Here is a 12,500-nt window from a genome sequence, read left to right as displayed (position 1 = left end):
CAGTAACTGCTACAGCCTCTGTGCCTTTCTCGTTGACCTCCACAAAAGCCTTGTGGATGACATCAGAAACGCAGAGCTTCTCATGGGCCGCTGTGATTCCTGTAAAATCAGCATCGAACTCGCTAAACATATCTGTTGCTCCCATTTTGGAAAGGATATCATTGAGACGGAACTCCTGTGTGAACTTGAACCTTGGTAAAGAAACTTCCACTTTCCCTGGGTGTACCTTTGATAACGATTCAATAACTTCGTCTAACTTGTCATTGGTAAGTTCTTCCTCTAACTTGGCAAGGCCCTGGATTTCACGGGGCAACAGGACAATCATGGACAGCTCGTTTCCCTGGTAGGGCATCTCTAGTACTTGACAGCTCAACTTCCCTTCGTCGTAAACATGCTTGAACCTTGCTGTCAAGTGCATCATCTTGACCTTCATCTTTTCACTTTCAGAGGGAAAGAACTCCTGATTATATGTAGCTCTCTTCTTGAACTGGTTTTGCCAGAATCCTTTGAAGTATATTGCATTTACCAAGGTTAGTCGGGTTAGGTTATTGAACATTTCCTCGGCAATCAACTTCTTGATCTTCTTCTTCGTTTGTTCTTCAACCCATTTATTAACCTCTCTTCGAGCACCCTCGGCATCTTTCTTATAATCAACCAAAGCTATCTCAGCACCGTAGAACTCTTTTGTTCCCTTGACGAAATCTTGTACCAAGTTGAAATCCTTTTGAACAAACAGTCGATTCGCAGCCTGCACTTCATTGCCCTTGGCGTTTGACTCTTGGAGGACGGCAAGAAATTCTTTTTCTTCAGAATGAAGTTTGTCTTGAGGAAGTCCTTCCCAATGGAGAGCTTTGCTCAGCTGGGCGGCTGTTTTACCTCTTGCTCCCATGTAAGTCATAGCGAGAGCTAGACTCAAACTGCTCGATGAATAGAAAAGGTTTTTTCCCTGGAACTTGTCGTCACTTTGAAGATGTTTATGAAGATCCACACAGAATTTGTTGCTTGCTTGAACAGCGCTTCCCATTATGAATACTTCAGCTATTTTATTGCAGTGCAGACGTTTCGTTGCGAGCGAGAGATGAAAGTGGCTTGTTGCAAAATGAATTTGAAGAGGAGTTCAACCAATTAAGGACGGTGCCTACTGTTGTTAGTGCGTACGTGCTTAAGCTCCCTATTCTTAGTGTGCATACGTTCTGCGTATCTCGAGATACTCGGATTTCCTGTTATGGCTAATACAGGCATATTTTTGCGCGGTTCAAAACTATGCGGAAAAAGCAGAACTTAGCAAGTGTTCTTGGTATCCAAAAAGAAAGTTGGGGGCAACCACGTATTTTTCAGAGATAATTAAGCTTCAATTTGGAAAAGAACGCTGTACAATTCTTTGTATTTTAAAGCTTTTTACTAATATTGTTGATTAATTATCTTCGAAAAATGCGTGGTTACGCCCAACTTTCTTTTTGGATACCAAGAGCACTTGCTAAGTTCTGCTTTTTCCGCATAGTTTTGCTATAAATTGAACTTACAAAATTCCGAGGAGTTAATCTGATAACGGATTATTTTCAAAGTGGTTTTACATATTTTGAAATTCAAGCAAGCAACAGAACGTAATGTTAACAATTGAAATTGTTCAAACTTTTTCCAATAAAGTGTTTGTATCCGAAAAAATTGAATTTCAAAAACGCTTGTTTTGGCTTTCAAATTTCCCGGGCGGCGCCATCTTGTGACGTGTCGTGGTTGTCCTATTGTTCTGACACAAAGAGCGTTTGTTCTGAAACAATGCGGTAACTGCGTCACGTCACACGACACGTTACTGGTAGGAGGCGCGGAGGCCACATGGTTAGTGCGCTCGACTCCGGATCGAGTAGTTCGGGTTCGGTCCCTGGCCGGGGACATCGTGTTGTGTTCTTGGGCAAGACGCTTTACTCTCACGGTGCCTATCTCCACCCAAGTGTATAAATGGGTAACGGTGAATTTAATGCTGGAGGTAACCCTGCGATGGACTAGCATCCCATCCAGGGGGGAGCAGAAGTACTCCTAGTCTCTTTATGCTACAGTAACCGGAGATACGCGCCGGCCTGATGGGTCGTCCAGGCTCGCAGCAGACTTTACCTTTTAATGTTCACCATTAGTGGTGTTACCTCTCTGTTTATATGTATAATGTTAACCTTTCTAGCCACTATGGTTTGTGAAACAATACACCGAGTAGGAATTCAACGTTAGTCATTAGCTTAAAATTTGTCCAGTATGTGATAATAGGAACAAGTGATGTGTAGGCCATCAATAATTTCATGCTTGCGCATTGCCCAGCAAGAGGAGAGAGAACTGATGCTGGAAACAATATAATACAACACCGAGGATAGAGTTTATTCGTCACAAGTTTTGGAAGTATTTAAAGTGAGTTTCAAGACTTCAGATAATCAGATGATTCGTGCTCGTTGTTTTCATTCTTTTCGTCTCTGGTCAAACTACTTATGGTTTGATTAAACGACCCGTAAACAAAATCGCTCTTGATTTTTTGTGATATATCATAAATAGAAATGGATGATCAGCACAAAAGAGAGGAGACCCCAAAGGCATGGCACAGCTTGGAGGACTCATGACAACACCTGTAGCTGCTGCAGCCTCTGTGCCTTTTTCATTGACTTCCACAAAAGCCTTGTGGATGACATGAGAATCGCAGAGCTTCACCCAGGCTGGTGCGATTCCTGTAAAATTAGCATGAAACTCGCTAAACGTATCTGTTGCCCCCATTTTGGCAAGGATATTATTGAGATGGAACTCCTGTGTGAACTTGAATCTTGGTAAAGAGACTTCCACTTTCCCTGCGTATACCTTTGATAACGATTCAATAACTTCGTCTAACTTGTCATCGGTAAGTTCTTCCCCTAACTTGGCAAGGCCCTGGATTTCATGGGGTAACAGGACAATCATGGACAGCTCGTTTCCCTGGTAGGGCATCTCTAGCACTTGACAGCTCAACTTTCCTGCGTCGCGAACATGCTTGAACCTTGCTGTCAAGTGCATCATCTTGACCTTCATCTTTTTACTTCCCGAGGGAAAGAACTCCTGATCATATGTAGCTTTCTCGTTGAACTGGTTTTGCCAGAATCCTTTGAAGTATATTGCATTTACCAAGGTTAGTCGGGTTAGGTTATTGAATACTCCCTCGGCAATCAAATTCTTGATCTTCTTCTTCGTTTGTTCTTCAACCCATTTATTAACCTCTCTTCGAGCACCCTCGGCATCTTTCTTATAATCAACCAAAGCTATCTCAGCACCGTAGAGCTCTTTTGTTCCCTTGACGAAATCTTGTACCAAGTTGAAATCCTTTTGAACAAACAGTCGATTCGCAGCCTGCAGTTCATTGCCCTTGGCGTTTAACTCTTGGAGGACGGCAAGAAATACTTTTTCTTCAGAATGAAGTTTGTCTTGAGGAAGTCCTTCCCAATGGAGAGCTTTGTTCAGCTGGGCAGCTGTTTTACCTCTTGCTTCCATGTAAGTCATAGCGAGAGCTACACTCAAACTGCTCGATGAAAAGAAAAGGTTTAATTTTTTCCCTGGAACTTGTCGTCACTTTGAAGATGTCTGTAAAGATCCACACAGAATTTGTTGCTTGCTTCAACAGCACTTTCCATTTTGAAGACTAAAGCTATTTAATCGAAGTGCAGTATCGTTTCGTTGCGAGCGAGAGTGGAAGCCAAGAACGAAACAATCACGCAATGCGAAAATCGGAAATTAAAAATGCTGTATTTTCAAAACGAAAGACTACGGCTCTAAAAAGTTGTGAATAGATTTAAATCTACAATACTCGTCACATTTGTTGGAACACCCATCCCCGTTTCCCCCTTCCTCCAATGTTGATTTCCACAACTATTAGTAGTCGCCCGAAAAATTCTCACACAACATTGAATTGGGGGAAGGGGGATGTGGTATAAAATACGATCTTGTGACACGATGATTCTGACCATTCGCTAAGTGTTCCAACTAAATATGTCTAAGAAAATAACACAAACAGCGGTGATAAACATTGTATTCCAACGCATTTTTATAAAACTTGACGTTTCGTATGCTAGTCAACACACATTTTCAAAAGTGACCAGTATTGTAAAAGTGTCTAGTATTGTAAGTATCCGAGAGGCTGAACATTTATGCACGCATGCGCTGACGTAGACGAGAAAAATATGCAGTACCTCCAGACGTGGCGCTGGAGCGTCGTACCAAACGAATTATCCCGGGATTTTGGCCCGTGCGATCGCTTTTGGACGCAGTTGGCCCTTCGCTGCTTTCTGCTACCAACCTCGCCTCCCGGTACGGCATTGAGGGAGGGATATGTCGGCCCCTAAACCATATGAGACAAATCCCGCGCCTACTCACAGCTCCAAACCGCCCTTGTCAATATAGCGTAAGAATTAGATGGCTTATATATTGAAGAGAAAAGTCATTTTATCTGTCATATGGTAAGCACTGGAGTCGCAGATTACAAAGTGCACGCATGCGCCCTGCCGAAGGTAATATACATGCATGCATAAAACTTTATTTCATCTCGAATTAAAATTATTTCAGAATAATATCTTAGAGACATTACAGCTAACATACATGATATATACAGATACATAACTAAAAATTAAATAATATTTAAAGATATATTAATCAAAACGAAAAGCCGCTGTACAAAATCCGGTCCTGGATTAGTTTAAAACCAGTAAACTCAGTGGTACGGGAAAAATCAGGTAGCGCATTTCGCAACGTACTTAGTACATACGTAAGAAAATGAACTAAGACCATAACTGGTTGTTCTAGGTTTATTGAGGAACAGAATGTAATTTCCACGAAGATCATGCATAAGAAGAGAACGGGAGAGAAAACGTATTTTTCATATATGCAGGACAAGCCTTTTCTTTCTTTAAAGTGGTACTATGATCAAAAAATCATTTCCTTTTTTCCTTCTGATTTTGAAAGCGTGTTCGCTTAACACCTAACTGGCAAAATTTTGAGCTTTGAGTTTTATCCAAAGGCTGTTTATTTTGAGTGTAAATTTTGGATTTCATGGTCCGCCATTACTCACGTTCAAAACTTGCCGATTGGACCTCAGAGGGTTGGATCTAGAGAAAATGACGTCATTTACTCACTAGCTTAAAATTTCAGCGTGTAAACGCAATTTATTATATATGCAAAACACGGGTTGAAAAGTCTGAAAGCCCGAAACTCCCGAGCTGCATGTTAATTAGGCCGCGTACACACGCATTGCATTCTTAAACTAGTGAGTGTTTGATGTCATTTTCTCCTCGACCCAGCTCTCTCAAGATTTTGAAGTTAGTAATGGCGGACCAATAAATAAGAAAATTCCAGCTAAAATGAACAGGTATCTTTTTAAAATCAGAACTTAAAACTTGGGTGAGTTAGTGTTTAGTTAACATAGTTTTGAAATCCAAAGGAAAAACAAATTTTTTTTTTGGTCGTAGTACCACTTTAACTACTTTTATACAATAATATGGGGAAATTTTGAATGCGCCTATTGCATAGAGATGTAGAGTTTGACTTAAGTGGTACGTAAGAGGACAGGTAATTGCAAATACAAATCTCATTACTCTCTTATTTACATTATACCGTTTCTTTGAAATTACTAAAGGCCAGATCGAGTTTCCTATGATAAAAAGTCTATGTTAACAGCACGCACCTTGGCTACTCCGCCTAGGAATCGTCTTCTCGCTACTTTGTCCTCATCTGATGAGAACCAGTTTCCGCTTGCCTTCTTCATGCCCAAAAGGAATTCTGGGTAATTCGGCCGTTCCATGACAAGGGAAGACCCCTGATTCTCATTTCATAGATTTTCTTACGAGTGTGGAGCCACCCAGTCCTACCGGCAAAATACAGCATCGATTGAAGATTTTAGCTTTCAAAACTTGCTCAAATTGTAGGTCTGTGGAATTCGTCCACAGAAAGGCCAGAGAGACGACTTCACTGGTGCTGTGAACCGCCATGTTTACAACAGAGCAATTTAGGCGTTCCAGTCTGCATGAAATCATCTCTTACCTGTCTCGAGAAGACCAGACACGCACGGTTCTTACGTTACGTTTATGCCCCTGTAGAATCAACCGAAATCTCAACTCCTTGTCAAAAGTTAACCAGCATCTTAATATTTTTGGTAGGCTACAATACTAGTCACACTTGTTGGAACACCCATCGCCGTTTGCCCCTTCCTGAATGGGGGAAGGGGGATGTGGTATAAGCTACGATCTTGTAGCACGATGATTCTGACCATTCGCTAAGTGTTCCAACTAAATATGTCTAATACTGTAGATTATCTTCAAGGCAGCGCCGGAAAATTTTTAGCATTTAATGACGTCAAGTGGAAAAGATCTATTGGGGTGTTCAACCAATTAAAAAACGGGTTTCGAGTGAAAAGTCACGCAAAGTCTGTTTACCAGTCACGCAAGTTCTAAAGATGGCTCTCTTTTGGGCTCTTATTCCTCTGTTCTGCAATTTAGTGTCAACAGAACAATACCATAGAGATCAAGCCGAAGTTATCATAGAAAACATTAACGATTTTGGCTTTGATCTACTGAAGGTTTTTAACCAAGACCACGGACTCGAGGATAAGAACGTGTTCTACTCACCAGCCAGTATTTCACTTTCACTTGCCATAGTGTTTTTGGGAAGCAGCGGAAACACAGCTCACCAAATAGCCAAGGCCTTTAAGTGGTACAATTATGAATTTGAAGATGTACATTTGGTTTTGAAATCGTTTCAAGAAGCGGTGCTGGAATCGGAACACGAGAATTTGGAGTTGAAGATTGCAAATCGAATGTGGGGACATCACGAATTGCACGAAGCCAACGAATTTAAACAGGGTTCCCTGGCATTTTACAATTCTCATCTGGCAAAAGTCGACTTCAAAGGAAGTTCAGAGAGAGCTAGAGGTGAGATTAACAACTGGGTTGAACAAAATACGGCGAGGAAAATAAAGAACTTTCTTCCTCCCAAAGCTGTTGATCCAGACACGCGTCTGGCTCTTATTAATGCAATATATTTCAAAGGCACGTGGCTTTACGCTTTTCAACAAGAGAGATCTTACCACGCCCCATTTTATACATCAGATGATCGCGACAATTTTGTGGAAGTGGAGATGATGACACGTAAATCAAATCATAACTATTTTTCAGATGAGGAACATGATTGTCAAATCATCGAGTTGCCATATAGTGGCAACGATATTTCCATGTTCATCGTTCTTCCTAATCAGTAATGAGCTTGATGGAGTGTACCAACTCGAAAGAATGATAACCTCTGAAACACTGTCACTGTGGGTTATGTCGCTTCAAAATACTACTGTCAAAGTATCCATTCCAAAATTTAAACTGAGTCAGCATTTCGAGCTCAAAGAAGCATTGAATAAACCAGAAACCCATAAAGGGATGAAACGTGTAACGCGCCTTCACAGCTTCCGAATATTCAGTGCGAACTGATTGGTTGAATGTTTCAGTGCTAAGTACCATATTTGGAAACCCCTCGCTCTTGTTGTTCCAAATATGGTACTTAGCAAATTGAATATTCAGAAGCTTGTTTCCCAGCACACAAGGGGCCGTCACACGTTTCAACCCTTATGGGTTTCTGCTGATACAAACTAAATCACAAAATAACGTTTTCTTACGTTTTTTGCCTCATTAGCGTAAGGTTATCTTTTTCTTATCAGTTAGCCGAGAATAAAGTACTGAAAGTTGAAAGCGCATTGCATAATGAGATATCCCTGACGATATGAACCCGATAATTAACAATTATTCCATGAGCACGCGTTGGATATGAGATGGTAAATAGCCAACGAGGCGCGTAGCGCCGAGTTGGCTATAACCAGTCTCATATCCCACAAGCGCGAATGGAATAATTGTGATTAAATTCCTTAAACTCCAAAAGTTTAGAAGTACGAAATACGAGCGAAAAAAGCGAGAAAATCCTAGCGAAATCGAAAAAAGTTGATGAAGATGCGATGTTGTCAGGAGCTTGATAGGCTCCTGCCGAGGTTGAGAATTTAATAATACCAGATAATCTCTAAAGGTAATGATGCTTTGAAAAAATGTATGGGATTAACCAGTTTTTGATGGCCAAAAAGGCAAGATTATCGTTGACGTCACCGAATGTGCCAACCAGAGCCTCATTGACTATAGAAACAAAGGGTCTTTTGTTCCCGTGGTTGGCAAATTTGAATGACAAAAGCAATGTTTGTAAACAGATATCTTCCCTATAACTGGCTCGTTATCACAGCTAAAAGGCTTAAAATTCGGGATGAAACCAATTAACAAGTTCTTTTATCTTTTTAGCTCGTGGAGAGCTAGCGTGATGGTTGGCGAATCAGGCTGTCAGGCGTAAACAATGGATAATTTGTAATCGATAGTTCGGCAGGCGCATTCATGCATTCGTTAAATGGTCGTTAAGGCGGCAGGCGCATTCATGCATTCGTAAAACACAATAATGTATTACACTGCATTTGTAACACTCTATAGGCTTGATAATTCGCTATATCACCTTCCTGATGCAGTATCTTACTTACTCCACGAGCTTACCACAGGATACATTTGATTAAGTCAATTTGTAAATGCCGTCTGTGAGCGAACTCATAAACGGTAAGCACACAACAAAAGAACCTTTATTTCGACAGCCAATAGATTTCTGACATTAATGACAATAGGTGACGTAACGGTGAGCATAAAGGTTTGATCAACGTCTTTCAAATTACCATTTTCATTTATTTATTCGGGTTGTTATTTCGTCAGGTCACAAAGGTCTCAAAACTTGCTCTTAGCTAGGAGACACAGATATGGCGAATTGCTGTCTTGTTTGCACTTCACTTCTAGCTTTTCCCGTAGCATTCCTTGTAGGACTGTACTACAATCAACTCATTCCCAAGGGTCTTCCAGATGATCATCACGCAAGCGTTCGATTGTATGGTACATCTCAAGATATTGGGTATTTCCTGGTATGTGGCCTTATACCGATCTCTGTAATTAGTGTTATGCTATCAAACCGATTTAATATAACAATGCAGGGTTGGGTAGGGTTGGTTTGCAACGCTATGTCGAAAGATCATGGTACCAATTTAATCGTATTCTATGGCCAGTAAAATATGATTATTACTCGGCAGTCATCTTTTCCTATGAGATTTTGAACTGAAACGAAAGTTGAGCCAAAGTGCAAATACCCGGCCACTTACTTGCATAGGAAAGGCGTGAAAGTTGGGAACATCGTGGCAGTTGGTTGAGCAAAAGCCCTAACACGAGGTTGGAACGAGATTCGATCTTGCGCTGCACATGAGTTCAAATGGGTTTTTCGGGCTTCCCTTGCAACTGGTTATGTGACTCAACTGGCAAGGATGGGTTTTTCCAATCATTCTATTCTATATATATACGTAGTTCATTTTTATGAAACTTTGAAAAAATAATAAGTTTTTGAACTGTCATCAGGCTTCAAATGTGTATACAAAGTCTGAAAGTCAGGTCTACTAGCCCTAATCACTTTATGCCTACGGGGGCAAGAAATATCATTACTTAATAAACTTTCATAACTAATTTCATTTAAATGTCAAGTCAAGGCTTTAGGGAGCTTAAGCAAGGACGATGACTACAACTACGAGAATGCCACATAACAATAGTTTTAATTAGCAAAATAGCACTGCACGCCCTGCACTTGTGTTTTACATTTTCATACATTTCTTTGCCGTTCTCGTCTTGAAAACGACATGAAATGATCAAATTTGAGGTGATGTGGAGGACGCAAGCACCTGATGACAAATAATTGAATTTGCTCTCTCAACATCCACACTGTTCACACCAATTTTATTCTAGGGAAATTATGTAAACTCACATTTTCCATGCCAAGCAACTTGGAGTAATTGCAAAATTATTACAATAATGGGGAATGATAGTTTTAGACAACGTTATCATAGCAGTCATGGACGTCCTTGCTTAAGGGCCATATTGACAGCTAGTGCACTAATTGGGAACCTCTTTGGATCAGAGAAGATAACCAACAAACTTAATGCACTTATAACACTGCATGCATGAATAAAACCCAGAACACATTGGTGGGTGCACCACTGCACCAGACCTCCTCCCTTTGCTAATATATTTCTAATCTCTACACAATCTCCATTAATATAGCTATAGGTAATGCATAGAGATAGTTGTGAAACTATCTAGTCTTTTTTTGTCATGCTTTTGTCTGTACTTTTGGCCTTGATGGTGCATAAAACACACCTTTTTTTGGAGAAGATAATCAATCAAATCTTTTGATTAAATTATGTGCAACTAATTTGTGAACCCGTGCGAAGCAAAATAAAAAGATTATGCAATGTCACAGTCAATTAAACATCGATTGCATCAACATTGTTTTCGCTTTAGAGGGTTTTAAATTTCAGAACCAGTCCCTCAATTAACTATGTTACAACACATTCTTTATTTAATGAGGGTGACACATCACCAGTTTTCATGTGGCCCAGCTCATATCATTTTGAATTGAGGGAGGAAAACCAGAGTACCTAGAGAAAATCCTCAAGTTAAGTTGAGATACAGCAGGTACAAAACGCAGGTCACAGGTCATTGTTTTACCAATACAGAGAGTATCCTAAACATTCATAAAAGCTAACCTTAGGCCTACTTAGCCCTAATTAAGCCTAAAGAAAAGTATCCTAAACATTCATAAAAGCTAACCTTAGGCCTAATTAGTTAGGCCTAAAGAAAAGTTGTAGGCCTAAGGTTAGCTTTTATGAATGTTTAGGATACTTTCTGTATAGGTAAAACAATGACCTGTGACCTGTGACCTGTGTTTTGTACCTGCTGGGTTGAGATACACTCTAAATCGGCCCCAAAACAATCATAGGGCTGGAAGGCAGAGATGATGACCACAATGCCATCCTGATGTCTCCTAAGAACATGATTGAAATTTGACTTGATACCACTTGAAATTGTGAAAATTGTTTTTAGACAACTGTCAGTAAGTATCTCAAAAATCCATTCCAACTGCCAGACATCCAGACACATTTTATTGATCAGTGTAAAATGCAGACTACAGACTAAGTGTGGCCTATTCTTTTCTCTTTATTGAAACAATAATTATTGTCACAGCTTATTTGCATTGTCAAGACGATAATGGTCTGCTGTCTCCATTTCACACTGAACGCTTGTTTTGTATTTTGGTTTTTATTATTTTTTTAATGAGGAAACTATTAAAGACAGTTAAAAAAAATCAGGGGAATTCTTGCAACTTTTGAGCTATTTTTGTCAACACAGGTAATGATTATAATATTACTGCTCCAGAGCTGGGCCTAAGGAAGTGTTCCTGGAGATCCAGAAAACAAGCTTTGTTTAATTTTAAGAACATGAAGTCTTGCAAAACTGTTGGCAGCGGCAAAATGAAACCCTGAAAAATTTGCCTTGAGATTTACTCCATGACCTCTGCATTACTGATGCTGAGTAACACCAATAGTAATTTAACTAACTATGAAGCCAACTTAGGATTTGGTTACTTAATGAGTTGATGATAAACCTGTAGAGGATGGATATGTATCACAACAGACTTTACAAAAATCATATATTTGAAGACTTAACACTCTCTCAGTTGTTCAAGTACCGTATATGATTTCCATGAATTCTGTACTTCATAAGAACAGTTTACAAAAATGCCCACTGGATTTGCAGTTGTCTTTTAACACTGACACTATTTTTCCAATATTAATTTGAAAGGGTTCTCTAGCATCTCTTGTTGGCATTGGTGATCATCCAATAAACATGAATGCATTCCTCCGACTGTTGAAACCGTTCTCTCAAATAGAAATGGACAAGTCATGGGAAATGGAAGACACCACAATTTCCAATGTTCCTGTTCTTATTTACCGACCAAAATATCTTGACAAAGGCGAAAAAAGAACTGGTGTCGTTTATATACATGGCGGAGGGTGGGTATTTGGTGCTCCTGGTAAGTGCTCATCTTAAAGTTTCAAAACAATAAAGGTTTAAATCTCATCTTCAAAATGCATTGCTACATCATAATCGCAATGCAACATATCACAGTTAACAGGATGTTGATTTGTGTTTTCAGATTTGTTCCACCCATTTACATACCCGTTGGCTAAAGGGTCTGATGCAGTATTGATATCTGTTGAGTAAGAAGCTTTTAGATCACAATAGGAATAGTTGCAAAACTGGACATTTTGCAGTCATGTTTCTGTTAACATTTTTAAATACTTACCAGGGCTGTCAAACCCTAAAGTCTTCAAATATTGAGAATTGGGATGATAATTATGGTACAGTTCCGATAGTAGCAACCCTCAATACTTTCGGAATTAGCAGCCTTTGGGGGTCGCTGCTTTCGGGGGGTCGTTACTTTTGGGGAACAAAAATCGTTTACAAATAGAGCTGGTGCGAGCTTTTTTTCTGAAATAAAAAATGAACAATAATTAAAATTAAAATAGAGTTTTCAATTTCAATTTGAAGAAACGTTCCTGTTGTTAG

The 12,500-nt window shown here is 39.8% G+C and overlaps 1 protein-coding gene and 3 pseudogenes across 2 annotated transcripts in view; 2 read left to right on the top strand and 2 right to left on the bottom strand.

Moving 5' to 3' along the window:
* The window catches only part of LOC137969667 (leukocyte elastase inhibitor pseudogene), a 1,551-nt pseudogene extending 347 nt beyond the window's left edge, over positions 1–1,204 (bottom strand).
* An 851-nt stretch (positions 1,205–2,055) lies between these two features.
* On the bottom strand, positions 2,056–3,638 carry LOC137970567 (leukocyte elastase inhibitor pseudogene; annotated as a pseudogene).
* Positions 3,639–6,394: 2,756 nt separating this feature from the next.
* On the top strand, positions 6,395–7,590 carry LOC137970070 (serpin B4-like; annotated as a pseudogene).
* Positions 7,591–8,445: 855 nt separating this feature from the next.
* LOC137970069 (arylacetamide deacetylase-like) overlaps positions 8,446–12,500 on the top strand; it is a 9,424-nt gene continuing 5,369 nt past the window's right edge. Inside the window, exons 1-4 of one of the 2 annotated variants that reach the window (XM_068816538.1) lie at positions 8,446–8,618; positions 8,769–8,971; positions 11,733–11,964; positions 12,088–12,151. In XM_068816538.1, the coding sequence (XP_068672639.1) occupies positions 8,813–8,971; positions 11,733–11,964; positions 12,088–12,151 (455 nt within the window). In that variant the 5' untranslated portion in view covers positions 8,446–8,618; positions 8,769–8,812. Of the gene's footprint in view, positions 8,619–8,730; positions 8,972–11,732; positions 11,965–12,087; positions 12,152–12,500 lie in introns of those variants that run through there. The other variant, XM_068816540.1, reaches the window with a different exon arrangement.

The sequence above is a fragment of the Montipora foliosa genome, chromosome 9, assembly GCF_036669935.1.
Source record: "Montipora foliosa isolate CH-2021 chromosome 9, ASM3666993v2, whole genome shotgun sequence".
NCBI classification, from domain to species: Eukaryota; Metazoa; Cnidaria; class Anthozoa; order Scleractinia; family Acroporidae; genus Montipora; species Montipora foliosa.
This window is presented reverse-complemented; position numbering and strand designations above follow the sequence as displayed.